Source organism: Ixodes scapularis, unplaced genomic scaffold, assembly GCF_016920785.2.
Source record: "Ixodes scapularis isolate PalLabHiFi unplaced genomic scaffold, ASM1692078v2 PGA_scaffold12__126_contigs__length_90152505, whole genome shotgun sequence".
Taxonomy (NCBI): Eukaryota; Metazoa; Arthropoda; class Arachnida; order Ixodida; family Ixodidae; genus Ixodes; species Ixodes scapularis.
The window spans coordinates 13,158,802-13,174,159 of record NW_024609838.1 but is presented as its reverse complement, the minus strand read 5'-3'; the positions used below and the strand labels follow the sequence as shown (position 1 = coordinate 13,174,159).

Below are 15,358 nucleotides of genomic sequence, written 5' to 3'. Positions count from 1 at the left end.
AAATTGCAATATGCACATAAAAAAAGAGTTTAGATTGCACTGATGCAACATATTGCGAGCACCGCAATGCGACGTTTGAACAGGACCCATTGCAGGTACCCAGGTGCCTTTAGTTAGTTTTTCTTCAGCCTTGCACAAAACCAACGTATACCGCCTGCATATTTGCTGTTTGGAGTACATTTTAGCGCTCAAAAAACAGGGACAAAGAGGCGAGAAACAGACAGCACTGTGCGCTTCTTCGTCCCTGTTTTTTGAGCGCTAAAATGTACTCCAAATTCCAAAACCAACTAGCCCAACAATCTACTCTACTCATATTTGCTGAGCTGGTTCTCCGACCCCGCTTGGTCCAGGAGCCGTGAGAAGAGGATGGCAGCCCAGCTGGACCGTCTGCAGCAGGTGTACCCGGTGTCGGTGCGGCAGATAAAGGAGCGGCTCCATGCGCTGCGTAAGCCCGCCCAGGCCACCCAGGGGCGCAGGACGCCGCTGGCCGTGAGGCACGAGGCAGCCGCCGAGGCAGACGACGCCGAAGCCCACGGCATTCCGGTGGGTCTCTTCACACCGCCATTGCCGGGAGAGACGTCGTCGTCGTTGTCGGGGTGTCCGCCAACCTGGAAAACGGGAAAACCAGGAATTGTTGGAGAATTTCCGCCGGAAATTTTAAGTTTACTTTTTCTGAGCGATTGCAGACGGCGCGTGTCTGATGTGACACGGAATACGTGCGACTGAGCTGGCATGCAAACGCAAATGTCTGCTCGGAAACTAGAAGTCTTGACTGAATGCGAATCGCCTCCTCTTTTAAACGCGGACACCAAAAAGAACTTGCGTTCGCACCAATACATTTTCCCGGTGGTTTAAAATGGGACATTTATTCGGAAAACTAACAAGGCAATGCGATCCGGCACTTGGCCACTGCCTTGTATAAAACAACATTGTTTTATACAGAGAAACTGCACTTCAGACACACTACTTGGGGTTCAACAAAGAAACTTTGATAAAATAGTCCGGGAAAGCCTGGAAAAGGCGGAATTTGAAAACATCATTTTGGTAGGCTCCCTGGCTGTGTTCAGCAGATTCGGTTTCACCTCTTTCTGTATGTTCGCAAGCTATAATCATTCACATTTTCTTTATTGTCTTCTTTTATGCTATCTCTTCTTTTAAGAGTTGATCTAGAGCCACTAAATGAGCTAAGTTTAAAGTATCGGCACTTCGTTCCCCGGTCTGCTGGTTGGCGCCGCCATCTTGGTACTTAGTGTAGAGCAGACGTAACTGTCATTCATCACAAGTAAAAAATGTGACTTCCTCAGCTTTAGATGCGGTGTTATGAAGCTCAGGTGATATCGTTTCGATATGTTGCGAACGGTTTTTTTAACATTTCTGGTGGACGGAAAAGCGTTTCTTGTGATTTCGGATAACTTCCAACCACGATTTTAAGCACCAAGATGGCTGAATCATCGTAGCTCTGAAGCGTAGCTTATTTAGTGGCTCTAAGTCGACCCATACTCGGGGACAACTTTTTTTGGCATTTCCGAAGAAGCGAAGACTGCGTGAGCACAGCTGTGATCGGCGCTCAATGCATGTGAGCGCCAAGACCGTTGCCAGGTCGTTGCCAGGTTTTGCCGAAGAGCAGCTTTGGTGAGGGAATAAGAAGCACCTTAGAAAGCTTGATGTAGAGGTACGGTGTCTGGAACGCATCTCCGTCGGACTTCCGAAGCGTAGCTTTTAGCGTGCTAGAGGGGTACACGATTTTCCTTGTTTTCGTTTCCTGCGAGGAGGCGAACAAACTTCTTTACCTTGGCACCGGCCGGCCGGCGTTGTTCTACAGGATGCCAAGAAACAGGAGAGGGGCGAGCTTGCCCTTGGGGACACTCCGGGGGCTACCGCGGTACTCCCCGCCGTGAAGAGGCCCAGCCGCAAGCCTTCGCCCCCTCCCCCACCCGTCCGACCCCCCGAAACTCCGGAGGCCCCGCCCGCCGCGGGGAGTCCGGACCAACGAACGACGAAGACGAGAACCTCGCGCCACCGCTCGACGACGCCCCCGTCTCGATCGGTGAGCTCTGGTCGGACTCGACCTCGTGCGTTGGAGGCGGAACCGGGGTGTTAACCGCGCCGGCATTGCGCCTGCTTTGTCGGCGGAAGCACGGCGGTGCCGCGATTTTGTTCACTCGCACTCTGGCGGGAGTTGTGTCGCTGGGACGTGGTCCGCTACGTCTGCTATGCATCTACCGAAGGATGGCCACAGTTGTGTCACGGAGAATAGCCCAACCCATGTTAACTGGTGTTGCGTTTGTGGAACAAAAAGATGGCTCGCATAGCGAATGGCACGGAGGGACGGGAAATCCGAGTTCTGCCGACGTGGTAATGGCCCCCGCTACAGCTTACCGCATTTACTTGATTCTAGCGCGACCACGATTCTAACGTGAGGGACAAACTTTCATTACACGTCGTAAAAAAAAATAAAACCACGATTGCAACGCGAGAAAGAGGGAGGAATAAAAGGGTACTTTGATTTTAAAAAGATGGTGGCCAACACTGGCCATTTGGGGGGGGGGGAATGATTTTCCCATCACTTGTTGTCGTCGTCGCCAACAGAGGTGGAGTTCTCGCTGTCCTCTTCCCAGATGATGTCTTTCGTTAAAATTAACTACCAACTAGCCCATGTGCCAAAGCTACTAGTCATCATTTGCACCAAGGAGGCATTCACTATCAAACTCTTCTTAAAGGCGGAAAGAAGCATGCCATGCGGGAGCAATTTTTAAAGCACACCCTTGCTTGAATTTTCCCAAAGGTATCAAAGTCCGACCCTCACCAGTGACAAACCAAATCGCAGTGAAGTCCACAATGAGGTCCACGGAAGACTTTCCGGTTTGGTTCACGTCTGAAAAGCACATCCCACTGGTGCCCCTATCCGCGAATTGTAGATTTGTTCACGTCCAGCTGCCGAGCAGCGGCGGAGTTTCCCAGCTCTTTGGCCAACAAAATTGCTTCGTTCATGAATCTGGCATCACATTGCGCACGTCGCGCTGCCATTGGTCCGGTGCAAAAATATGGGGCTCCACAGAAACGCGAAAGGTCGGTCGTCGCAGAAGCGCGAAAGTCAAAACATGAGGTCTAACAAATCTGCCAGAATGACCAGAAGAAAGAACGACAGGTTTAACAACGTTTTGATAAATTTGAGTTTGGATTTGATGGATTTTATTTTAAGCAGCCATATAGGTATATGTTGCCAGCATGAGGTTGAAAAACCGCTCAAACTCCGAAAATCATATTCGTTTCAAAATGGAGGGCATTGTTGTGACCGATTTCGCGGCTACTCGATTATAACGCGAGGGCAACATTAGGTAACAAAAATTAATACAAAAGCTCCCATTAGATTTGAGTAAACGCTTTAGAAGAGTTGTATAAATCAAAGTATTTATTATTTGCTTTTCAAGGCAGCTGTGCAGCTGATCGTTTAGGGTATGGTCCATGGCGGCTCATGTGCTCTGATCTTAATATGAGTGTGAACAATGAAAACAACAGTTTTGGCTTTTGGTTATCACGGTGTGTCATCCTTTCATGTGGAAGACATTTCCACACAAGTCAGCCCTGCTCTATGATAGTGCGATAGTAAAGATGAATAACCAAAAAAAGATTAAAAGAAAAAGCTCGATAGCAACAAAAGTATTTATATGTCAGCAGCTGTGCAAAACGGAGGAAGATTTGCAATACCTTGAGATGTCATAACTATTCAAACTAGAGCTAGCTTTATGTGCGGAGGACAATGGAACAGGTACGACAGACGCATCAAGACAAGACGTGGTCGGTGTGCGCGTGATGGCACCCGGAACAATTCCTCTTGCAATCCAGCTACGATTTTCGGAAAGATGCCACTCATTTGCATAACAGAAGGTTGGGCTGCATTTTACGACAACAAATTTTGAGGACTGGTGCTTACAGCACCGACATAGCAACTCGGTAGAACGCCGCTGGACGGTGATGTGGAACATAGGAGGTGTGGTTTCTAAGTGGTGGCTGTGCATCACGGTGAGGAAACTTTCATGCCTCGTCTCTTTAACACTTTATGTGCTCACTGTTTGTGAGGGCGGTAGGTCTGCTACTTTCTTGACACTTGTAGTGAAATGCAAAATGCCTCAATGTTTAAATAAAAATATTTTTACAACCTCGTGCGACACACAAACATACACATAATACGGGAAGCAGAGCACCCACTTGTTATCGGCCAACCGTGTTGGTAGAATTAATTGACTGTATACTTTTTTTTGCCTCCACCATAAGTCAGAGCCCATTCAAAGGCTAGAAGATGTATAAACACAGACTCAGACTTAAAACCTTTTAAATGCTGGGCTTGCTTCCCCACGTACCTACTACAATTTCTGATCTCGTTAACACTGTAGCACGCCATGTGAAAAATATTTGTAGAAGACACACTATTTTATGGGAAATAGTTAATTGATATCTGCATGCCTTCAACCCATAACATATATCTCATATTGTACTGTACTTTTCAAGACATGGTACTATGCAGTGGCTCCTGAACCTCAAACCCTGAGGTCAATCTTTTGAGCAGCCTTACTTGGCCCTTGTTGATTTCGAAACTAACTTCCCTGTTTTCACTGTCATTGAATACTGGTTTCATTAATAATTTCTAGACCTCCGTGTTTGTAATAAGGCAGGAGGTTGAACAACATAGATTTGCCATTCTGTAACAACGGAGGAGCATACCAAAAGAGAAGTCACCTAAACAAAAGAAAAATTGTGCGTGCCATCAAAAAGATACTTCACAAGACAAAACATTGTTTTTCTCACTTGCTCATGCATTCTGCTACACAAAAACAAAATGACCGCCCTGTTCAGAAGGGCAGGGAGTACCGGAACTGAGACCATGCAAGATTGTGCTTGAATGTACTCAGGCATGGCACTCAAAGGGTTAAAGCGAAATAAGCTCGATTGGTCTATTTGGTGATAACAGATGCACAAAAGAACACAAACGCCACAATGTTGCACCTTTGGCACTGCCCTATTGGTCTCCATCGCCTTGTAGCGTCTGCTCCACTTTGACTCGTGGTGAAGCAAGGTGTAGCCAAAATCGTCTGTTACGTGCGTACCAGCAGGTGACATATGCTGGGCAGTCGCCAAAAAAGGGGGCATTCTCCTTCCCAAACGCAGCGTGGCTCTTCACCCGCGCGCCGCCGCAGCCCGTCTCCGGCACCGGAGTACCCTCCCGGAGTGATGGAGTCGATCCGCCGGAGGGTGCTGCAGGTCCGCAGGGGCGCCAGGCTCTACCTGCTCTGCCAGCCGGGTCCGCGCTCCTTCCTGGTGGCCGCCGACCAGCCGGACCATCGGTTCAAGGTCGTCGTCGGACCACAGGTCGGGTACCGTCGCAGAGAAATGGCGCTTCTGGTGCCACGATTGTTTCGAAGGCTGGTTCACACACTTTAGGCTGCTTACGACCAGGTGCCTTAAATCGACGAAAGAACACTGGCACCACCTAAACACTTTCGGTTTTCGTACGTTAAGTTTTGGACGTGTATTTTTTTTTTGTGTGTGTGTGCTTTTTGGGCACGTTTTGCGAGTGATTTCTACTCTGCCGAAGGGCGCGGGGTACAAATTTTATTCGAGTTAGCTTCCCTTTGAAGCGATCAAGCTCTCTTCACTAACATCCATGCATGACGTAGTGGGCTGTTATTTATTTTCCTTTGTACTTTACGCATGGAATCTTATGCTTGAATACAGCCTGCCATCAGGCACTGGTGCCTGATTGCGTACACACTCGAAATGCACCTGTGTCTCGGCATGTACTCTACCGCGGTATAGAACACTCGAGCACACCTCGCCATGAAGCATCATAGCTTGCTCTTGTCTGCACTCAGGTGTGCTCTGTCTGGCCAGGTAGGCCACAAGTGCCTAGTGCTGCGAACTGGGGTGCGTACATCGTAACCTCTGTAAACTCGGGCCTGAGTGTGTGCTGGTAAAAGGCGGCGGCTGTAGTGTCGTGTCTCACGCAATGCCCCTGTTGTCACTCTTGCGTCGATGCAGACGTGCACCTGCGGCAAGGGGCCACTCTGCGTGCACCTGCTCTTCGTGATGCTGAGGGTTCTCAAGGTGCGCGACTCGGACCCCCGTCTGTTCAGCAAGACCCTCAAGAACTACGAGGTGGGTGGAAAAATGTTTGTGGAGTGGTGGCGGAAGAAGAATTTTGGAAAAACTGGGACGTCGCTGTAGATGTTTTTGTACTGGTTTGTGCACGGGCAGAGTATTTTCGGGGTGGAAAAAAGTAGTAAAATCTGAGGAAGCAGATGGTCCTTTTTTCTTTAGGCTGAGCTTTATAGGGAGGTATTTGGGGAAGTTAAAGTTGCTGGGGAAAACAAAGATGTTCACGGTATGTATTCAGCTTCTTTTTGGGAATATGTCGAGCTCTTCAAAGGGAGTCTTTATGCAAAACTGGTAAAAGGAGGTCTATTGGAAATTACTCTAGCATGATTGCTAGCACTTTTTTTGCCCTCCCAGTATTCTCAGATTCTGTGAAGTGCCTGCTTGTGTAGTGATACCGGTGTCCTTCCTGAAAGAGGTGTGCTTTTGCTTCAGGAAATTCAGTATAAACAATATACTTGGCTCATTGCGACAAAATATAGGGATTACCACTTAGTCAAGTCGATAATAACAGCATGCTTTACAAACTGAAAGTAATCCTAAAGCTTCTCATTAAAGGGATACTGAACTGAAATTTGGATTTCGCAAATTAAGGCTGCAGAAGTGTTGAACGGGACGCTACAAACTCCAAAACATCACTCGTACATCTATACCTCAAACGGATGGCTTTACTTTTGGAAAAGAAGTTCGCGATCAAGCGAGTTCTTTGACGTAACTGTCCTTTGGGAGAATTTGAGAATGAGGAGAAGCGGCCCCACTTCACTCCTCCTCGCTTCGGTTCACCAGCTTGACGGGACGTGGCAAGGAGGAGAGAGAATGGGAATCGTGACTTGCCTTGACTCTTTGGCCTTGTCGGCCGGGTTCAGTCGCGCACATCTTTTCCAAAAAATACGGCGATCCGTTAAATATATCGCCGTATGAGTGATATTTTTTGGTTTTTCAGCTTCCTGCCTATCTGCCCGGCCTTGTTTAGTGAGCTCGAAATTTCGGTTCAGTATCCCTTTAAAACAACTGACTGCATGTTTGGTTATTCTGCCAAATGCTTTTCAGTGCACTAGCTTCATAGGGTGGGTGGTGCTCTTAGTTCGAGCGGTGCCTCGGGCAGAATGGCCCGTAGTTTTTCAGTGCCGGGCAGGGTTTTGTATGAAAACAGATTACGTTACACCAGTGCCTGTTTGTGACGCTATTCGCACTTCCCTACAGCACCAGCCATATGCAAACCCTTTGCACTCAATTTTTTGGGTCGCCGAAAGAGGGGAAGTGTGCATTCCTACCCTTCCCACTCCTCCTCGTTCTGCACGCTCTTTCAATACCACCTGTTCCTGCTCCTCTCTTTCTTGCTCTTTCCACCCCTCTCTGCTACTCACGCTTTCTCACACCTCCTGCTTCTGCTCCTCCCGTTCCTGCATGCTGGGTCTGTTGCTCAGTCCGCAGTGCATTCGGCTTCCATGCCAGTGGCAGGAGTTATATTCCTAACACCAGTTGCCGTTTTTTTTGTTGTTTTTTTGCCGTTACGGACTGACCGATTTATACATTTCGTGCTTATGCTGCTCCGGAGGTTGGTTGGCTCTATAAAGCTACAACTTTAAAAGTTCAATCCTTCTAAATTATGCATACTTGGGAACAAACTTAGTACTATGCAGTATGATGAAGACACGGGGGCAGATTTAAGGGGGAGGAGGAGTGGTGACCACCTCACGTTAGCCTCCCAAGCACGACTCTCTTTTGTGGGAAAACGTGACATAGAAAAAATGTTCAGTTTTTGTGGAATATCAATTATTAGGTCAACAAATACGAACTGGACAATGCTTCATCTTTGATGTCAAATCTCTCTGCAGACCCGCTCGCCCCTTCCTCTCTCCAAGACTGACCGACATATCTATTTCTGTGGAGACATGACCTAAAGTTGCCTTTGGGAGAAATTATGCTTGACCTTCAGTCAGTCTAGGCAATTTTCGTACGCAGAGATAGCATTTCTATGCGCGTTCATGTAACTGAGCTTGAAGCGACGCGATTGGTTCGTAGGTGGACGAGCTACTGCGGGCCTACTCTGCCTGGAGGCGCCGCTCGTCCCTCCAATCGGAGGGCGGCTCTAGCGACCTCCGATCTCCCGACGGACCACAGCCAGATCTCCCGGGCGATCCAAACCCAGGCGGGGCCGAGGAAGCCAGCCAGGACACGTAAGATACCCTAATCGTGTAAACGTCGTCAAAAGAGAATGGCGCCGATAATGGGGAGTTTACCGTCATATTCAGAGCGATGCCCCACCCTCAAAGATAACCCACCCACCCGTATTTTTGGCACGACTCACTTTTTTTTTTTTTAAACGCCAAAAGATAGTTTATTTACAGTAAAAGTGCAAGGCTCCGGCCAATGGTGACCCCAGCAGGAATGGTGTTACTTAGCCAAAAAGGGAGACAAGCGAACATTGCTGACCGGGAAGGACAGTCGTATGGATCATCGCACCTCCCTGCAATCGCAAGTGTCGCAGGTCACAAAATCTGAAAGTAGCATTTTTTAAAACTTTTTTCGATAGCACACCGAAAGTTAGCTCGCTCCTTATTTTTGACCCGATTCGCCTTTGATTTTAGGTGGGCTATCTCTCAGGATATTACGGTAGTCTAACCCAACATATGAGTAAAATTACTGCAGCGAGTCTCCAGAAAAGATTTACGGGGTCTTTTTTTTTCGCTGCAAAAATAAACAATGTGTCGCCAAATACTCTGCCTTGGCCCAAATGTGGCGCTGGCGGTCTGAATCGGATGCGGAGTTTCAAAACTAGCTGTCATCTTATTTAAAAGTTGCGAGCGATTTTCTGAAAATCTCGATGGGAAATCGGGGCCCGTTTTTTTGTTAATTGGTGCCATTCGTCTCCGTCGTCTGCTAGCCGTAAGTTTTGGACGAAGATCGCATGTCATCGGCTCTGGGCTTTAAAATGCAGTAAAGTGTGCAGAAATTCCCTCTCTAAATCTTGGTGAATCTTCTGTAAATGCATTGTGCATGCACAAAAGCTTCTTTATTTTTTTTTTTTTGCTTTAGCAGTTTGTTAATGAAAGTATTAAGAAGGGTAGCCAATGGTGATGATAATGTCGCCTAAAGTGGAACGTGCACCCCCTTGCAGGCAACACGCGAAGCAGGCCGCCACCTCCGGAGCAAAGTTGCACTGCTAAGTTGATCTAGTAATGCCGACATCTGAGCTATGTCTAAGCCTAACAGGAGACCTCCGTCTGTTGCTGTAGGGAAGAAGACGAGAAGAGCACGTGTCCCATCTGCCTGCTGGAGATGTTTGAAGGGGAGTCGCTGGTGTCCTGCGAGAGGGGCTGCCATAACAGGCTACACCACCACTGCATCGCCATATGTGAGTGTCGTGGGGTACGAACGTGAAGCGAGCAGACGGCGCAAACTAGCCGTAGGGTGACGGCTAAAGTTACGACAGTCATGAACTTGAAGTGTGATAATGCGTGCTTTCGGTCGACATGTCTGCTTGCCCTCTCCGGTATGGGAAGCCAGCATAACTTGCCGAAACGGGTTCATTGAACCACTGTTTCCTTCTCGAGGGTTTCAGCGGACAGAATACTTTGGCACGTAATAATGCGGTGGTTTTCAACCACAGATGTCTAGGGAACCCGTTTTGGATCGGTGGGGGTAGGGGCAGTATTGAACGATTGCAATGACAAACAGGTATTCAGTACGCATTGTTTTTGTCTGCTTAGCCATGTAAAACAGCCAGCGTCAATAAAAAAAAAAAAAATTAGTGCTCAGCTTGATTGATTTGTCTAAGGCTTCGGAGACCTAAGAAAGCCTGTGGGGACACTGAAGGGTCTGCGAACTGCCATTTGAGAACCATTGTAACGATGACTTGTGCAGTGTCGAGCACGTAAGGAGCGTATCCACATTTTACAACTTGACGGTTTTAGGTGCAGCTTCTAGGTCCTCATTTTTGGTAAATAGCAGGAAATTGAGTTAATATTTCGCCCTCGCTCGTTGAGACTGAGGAATTGTTTTGTCCTCGTTTCAGGGGCCCAGGAGTGCTCCCGCAACGGGGATCCCGTCCTCTGTCCGCTTTGCCGCTGTTGTTGGAGTGATGACTGCACGCCTCCACCCGACAAGTGAGTGTGTAGAGCTGCCGCACAAAAGCCCGCTTTCTCGTGTGCTGGCGGGTACATTGTTTTCTTTTAGTTGGATCGCCTGCCCTCTTAGCAGAGAGTTTTCTGGAACCAGGTCTCTCTTGCTTAGTCTCTTGTCATTCTTCATCACACTCATGGGTGGGGAGAGAAAGAAGATAAGGGGGTGTTCTGGTTTGTAGAAGATTGAGTGTGCATGTGCTGCATTTTATGAAAATAGAAAGATGAAATGTAGAAGGTAGGGAAAGGATGAAAGAAAGTTCGAGCAACGAAACTAGATGAGGTTCATATATAGAATTGTTGCGTAGAAGTGACTCGAACTAGTTGGAAGGTTTGTCGCTCCTCGAGGCATTGGGCGTGTGTTCTAAACCATACCGTGTCGACAGGCGGACTTACTTGGGAACATAGAGTTTGCGCTCATGAACCATGCCCTCGTCCAGGCTCGTTTCGTCGGGGCCAGAAGATGAATTCGACCTGCCTGCACCGCCCTGCCCCCTGCACTGCCTCTTGCGCCGTGCGTCAGACGCCCCGCCCCTGCCGCGCCCTGTCGGCGCCGGCAGCGTCCCGGCATCGGCGTCCCTGCTTGCGCGGTTCTTCGGCGTGGAGGTGGCACTGTGCATGGCGTCGGCGTCGTGGTCAGAGCGCGAGGCGGCCATTCAGGAGGTTGAAGCCCAGGTGAGCCTATGTCTACTTTCGCTTATCGACTGGTTCAGAATGGGCCGTATTTACTCGGATACGGGCTAACCTGGTTTGGAAACTGTGTGCGTCGGGCGTAGCAAACAATGTGGTGCAACTAGAGTTTGGGCCTGAAAACGTGGCCTAGTTGAATTGCGTGGAATGTCTCATTTTGTGCGTTCGTAATCTCTGCAGAGGCTGTGTTTTTATGTCGGAACAATAGTGCCCGAGAGGTTCACCGCGGCTTCTTTCGTGATTCCTTGGTTTGCACAGATGACATCACACTTGTGCCGCAACTTTGGCAGCAGCGCAACAACAGATGTGAACACGGCAGACGTCTTTTTTCTTATAAGTCGTTCTTTAATTTGAGAGTGCAGAAACCTCAACTGTCACAAGTTTGGAAGCTGCGATGGCGGCAGCACTCGCAACCACTTGTCTTTTTCTCCTGGCTCTTACAATGAATTGACGGGTTCGGGACATCCAACGGCTGACAGGCCACCCCCTACGGTGTAATTTGTTGCCACTTTGGGACCACTTTAAATGTGCGTGTTGTCTAGGGCACCCTACGTGCCAGCCGAAAACACATTCCACGCACTGTGACGAGACGTCCCAGGGTCCTTTTTATTCTCTTGGCTCGTAGGAGCGCAGAAAAAAAAAAACGGCGACCAGTGCAAGGTTCTTAAACGTGGTGTTGATGCGCTTGAAAACAACCAGTGCAGCCCGCGTTCCCAAACGGTCTCTCTTCCCGTCGTTTTCAGTCCCAGTGATTGGCCGTCTGTGTGCTGGCAGGAAAGTTGACCCGTGGGCTCTTGTTGCCGAAAACACGTCGAAGTATTCTTGGGTAGAAGCGTTGAATGTGGTAGGCGCTACGACGCAATCGTGACAAGGTTTTCGTCTGCCTTCAGGTGACGCACGCCCTGCGGCTGGCCCTTTCTAACCCCTCCTGCCTGGACCCCTGGGGGGGAGCCGAAGTGGTGCAGGCTGCCTGCTGCCAGGTGGTGGCCGCTGGCATCGCCGACCCAGTCTACAGGGTGTATGTCACCGCTCTGGTGAGTCTATTTTTTAACCGGTTGAGCAGTCAGCCTTAATGGTCCGACGAAGATAGATGTCGAAGGAGCATATCCTCATTAGAAGAGAAAAGGCTGTTCTCATCATCGAAGATGTGCCAAAAGAGACCCCAATCCTGTTCCACAGTGGAATCGGATATCGGAACTGCAACTCTGCTGTCCTGATGAAGTGGTTTGATCCCTGTAACCGCACTGCAATAACGCCCTCGGGCACTGCAGGGTGACTTTTGAATAAAGCAAGTTGCGTTTCCCCCGGTTGGGACTTTTTGGCATACTGAGCGTTGATGGCTGCGACAACTAAATGAGCACTGACTCATTGGTACGGCTCGCGGCAACTAACGTATTGATTAGTGCACGGATATCAGGGTCGAGTAATGATTTCAAGTTTGTGTTTCGTGCACTGAGAGAAATGACTATGTCTTAGTTCAACGCTTGTTGTAGAAATTGGATGCAGAGACAGTGAGACTTACAGGCTGGAGTGACTTGCTTTGCCAGTTCTCACCTGTTGTTTGTTTTCTCGTTCCTTGTTTCCAGCGCTGCCTCAAGTCGATGCTGGTGCACAGCCCGTGCCACATCTTGGAGGACCTGCGGAACCTGCAGAGCCGGGTCAGGAACATCGTTAGGGCCATTCTCGTCAAGTGCGCCAGTGGCGGAAACAAGTGCGTAGTCTGTGTCTGCAACGTAATTTTTGTTTCAGAATCTTGTATCTAATCGGTGTTTATTTTGTCATAAAATTAGCTGTATATTTGGTAATTCTGCCGAACCTGTTTAAATGCGGAAGCTTTATAGGGTGGGTGGCGTTCAGGTGGTGCCTTGGGCAGGGTATTGTATAAAAACCGACTACATCACGCCATTGTCTCTTTGTGACGCTGCATGCGCTTTCCTTCAGCACCAGTTGGATACAAAGCCTTTGCGCTGAATTATTTTGGTCACCGAGAGAGGGGTATCACGCTTTTCTGCCCTTTCCACTCTTTGTTCTGCACGCTCTTCCTACACCACCCGTTGGTGGAGAGCGCGTTCATCATGCGGGTTTTGCGAGCAGGCGACTTTCGCCGCTGCAGTTTTTGGGGTGCGAGGATTACGGGAGGAAAAGGAAAATTCAATTTTCAGTGGCTCACATTAGGGGTGTGAGGATTGCGCGAGTGCGAGGATTGCGCGAGTAAATACGGTAGATACACCCACATTACATTGATATAAGACAAGCGCAGTATTTTACGGCATTTTGAAGAAATTCTTGGTTTGGATGCATTTCTGGGTTTCGGTTTCTTACCGGGTCGCATCTCCGCGCGGGCAATCCCGCCCCCTTTGTCCGAAAAGCACAACGTGTGTGCACTGCCACCCATCGCACATAAAGGTGCGTCTTCACACTGGTACCGACAACAAAAAGGCAAACTTTGTATGACAGTTTGGACGCTTTCTTAATCTAACCTCTTCCACATGTGAATTCCCTGGCATGTGTGAAAACCCTGGCATGTGAACAACGGTGGGGCCCCAGAAGATTTCTGGAATCATGGTGTATTCACAGTGACCCATCCACCTGTTATTCTAACCGCAACCCCCTCCCTGACGTCTACACCGACATCCTGAAATAACTTTTCCTTTAACTTCACATCTGCGACGGACGAAAAAAAATTAAACAAACAAGAGCCGACGATGTCTCTTCACGATGATGTCTCTTGTATGCCATGGACGAAGAAGTCCGCAGAACCAGCACTATGGATGAAGAGAAGGAAAAGCAAGCGTTTGGTTACTGGCAGCTATTCGGGTGTTCCTAGGCTGCACTGATGATGTCTCCCGCATAGGAGATGAAACGTCTACTTGTAAATTGTTGGTATTGTTATGCAAGTCGGAGGTATTTGTTCTTAACCACGTGTGAAGCGTGGTGGCACACACACGTTGTTCGTTTTAGGCACGGGGGCAGGATCGCCCGCACGGTGATGAGCTTCGGTAGAAAACCGATACCCAGAAACGCGTCTAAATTGAGCATTTTTTCGGAACACCGTAAAATGCTGCGTGTGCCTTATATCATTGTACCGTGGGTGTATGTAATAGTTTTCAATAATTCCCAGCAAAGATCTAATTGAAACCGTGTTTAAAGTCGATAATTAACAATTTCATTACTCAAAATAATTAATTACCCAATTATAGTGAACGCTAATAATTTTCCTGAGTGGTCCCTTTGACACGGGCCACTACGGCATCAACCTTTTGTTTGTGCGACGCATAGTTTTCGCATGAGCGATTTTGCCTGCGTTTCCGGAAACGCCCTGTATGTGCGTCTCTCAGTGATAGAGTAACTCGACTTTCCTGTTTCTCTACCATTGTAAGCCTGTTTTCTCTACATTGAAGTCTGGCGCCTTGCGTGCATGTTTGATGGTGTTACAGGAGAAGCCGCCAGCTGAGCCTGGCAACCCTGGCCGAACTGGCCAAGGGGCAGACGGGAGCGCTGTCTGTGGGGAGCCTGACCAACTACCCAGGTGGGTTTCCCTAACTCTGCTTTCTTTCTTTTGTTTTTGTATCTGTGACGCGTTAACACTGGGAAGTGCGCATTCCGTGTGTCGCCCTGCGGTTGGTGTCACGGAACGATGATGGCGCCACAGTCTTTTCTTCTCTTGTGTTTGCTAAGGTTTGCGTTTATGCTTTTTTCCTTTGTTTGCATAGAGTACTGGGGGGGGGCACATAATTTTTTGCTATAGGTAACACACATTCTGTATTGGATATTTCGCAGATTTTGCGAGGTGCGCGATTCAGAAATATTCCGCGATTCGGGATGTCAACGTTATCAATCTTGTAAATGCTACTTGAGAAAAATAATTGGTTACAATTACAATTACTCTTGGCTAAGAAGTATCCATTTGATTACTTAAAAAAAAAAAAAATTGACCATTACTCGAAAAATTAATCATTATCTTTTTCGATTACTTCGGATTTTCAAAACTACATATTTTTCTGGCAATTTGAAAATGGGTCTTTTGTTCTGATCATTATTGGATTTGAGTCACCCAAATTTAAACTACTTAACTTCTTAATCCAACAATTTTGATAAAGCGCCCTTCTCTCGTAGACTTCCTTGGTAGGAAACCGGTGGATATAAAGGGTGCCATTAAAGAGAGTAGGTGAAGATAGTAAAGGTCTCAAGTATTTTTAGTAACTTGCAAAAATAATGAAGTTACTACTGTGTTTACATCCTAATAAATGTACTCAAATGATTACAAAAATTGCTCCAAAAAGTAATTGATTACATGTAATTGTATTACTTGTGATGAGTACCAGACATGTCTGCATGCTATGTATTCGTTAGCACGGGGCGATGTATCTGCGTGATGAGATTTTTTTTCGGTA

General features: G+C 48.0%; 1 protein-coding gene across 1 annotated transcript in view; it reads left to right on the top strand.

Moving 5' to 3' along the window:
- Positions 1-351: 351 nt before the first annotated feature.
- The window catches only part of LOC8034206 (mitogen-activated protein kinase kinase kinase 1), a 29,785-nt gene continuing 14,778 nt past the window's right edge, over positions 352-15,358 (top strand). Inside the window, exons 1-11 of the mRNA XM_040217936.3 lie at positions 352-543; positions 1,823-2,047; positions 5,167-5,367; positions 6,037-6,153; positions 8,176-8,330; positions 9,390-9,508; positions 10,169-10,259; positions 10,715-10,949; positions 11,855-11,998; positions 12,551-12,675; positions 14,402-14,493. Coding sequence (XP_040073870.2) covers positions 367-543; positions 1,823-2,047; positions 5,167-5,367; positions 6,037-6,153; positions 8,176-8,330; positions 9,390-9,508; positions 10,169-10,259; positions 10,715-10,949; positions 11,855-11,998; positions 12,551-12,675; positions 14,402-14,493 — 1,681 coding nt within the window. The 5' untranslated portion in view covers positions 352-366. The remainder of the gene's footprint in view (positions 544-1,822; positions 2,048-5,166; positions 5,368-6,036; positions 6,154-8,175; positions 8,331-9,389; positions 9,509-10,168; positions 10,260-10,714; positions 10,950-11,854; positions 11,999-12,550; positions 12,676-14,401; positions 14,494-15,358) is intronic.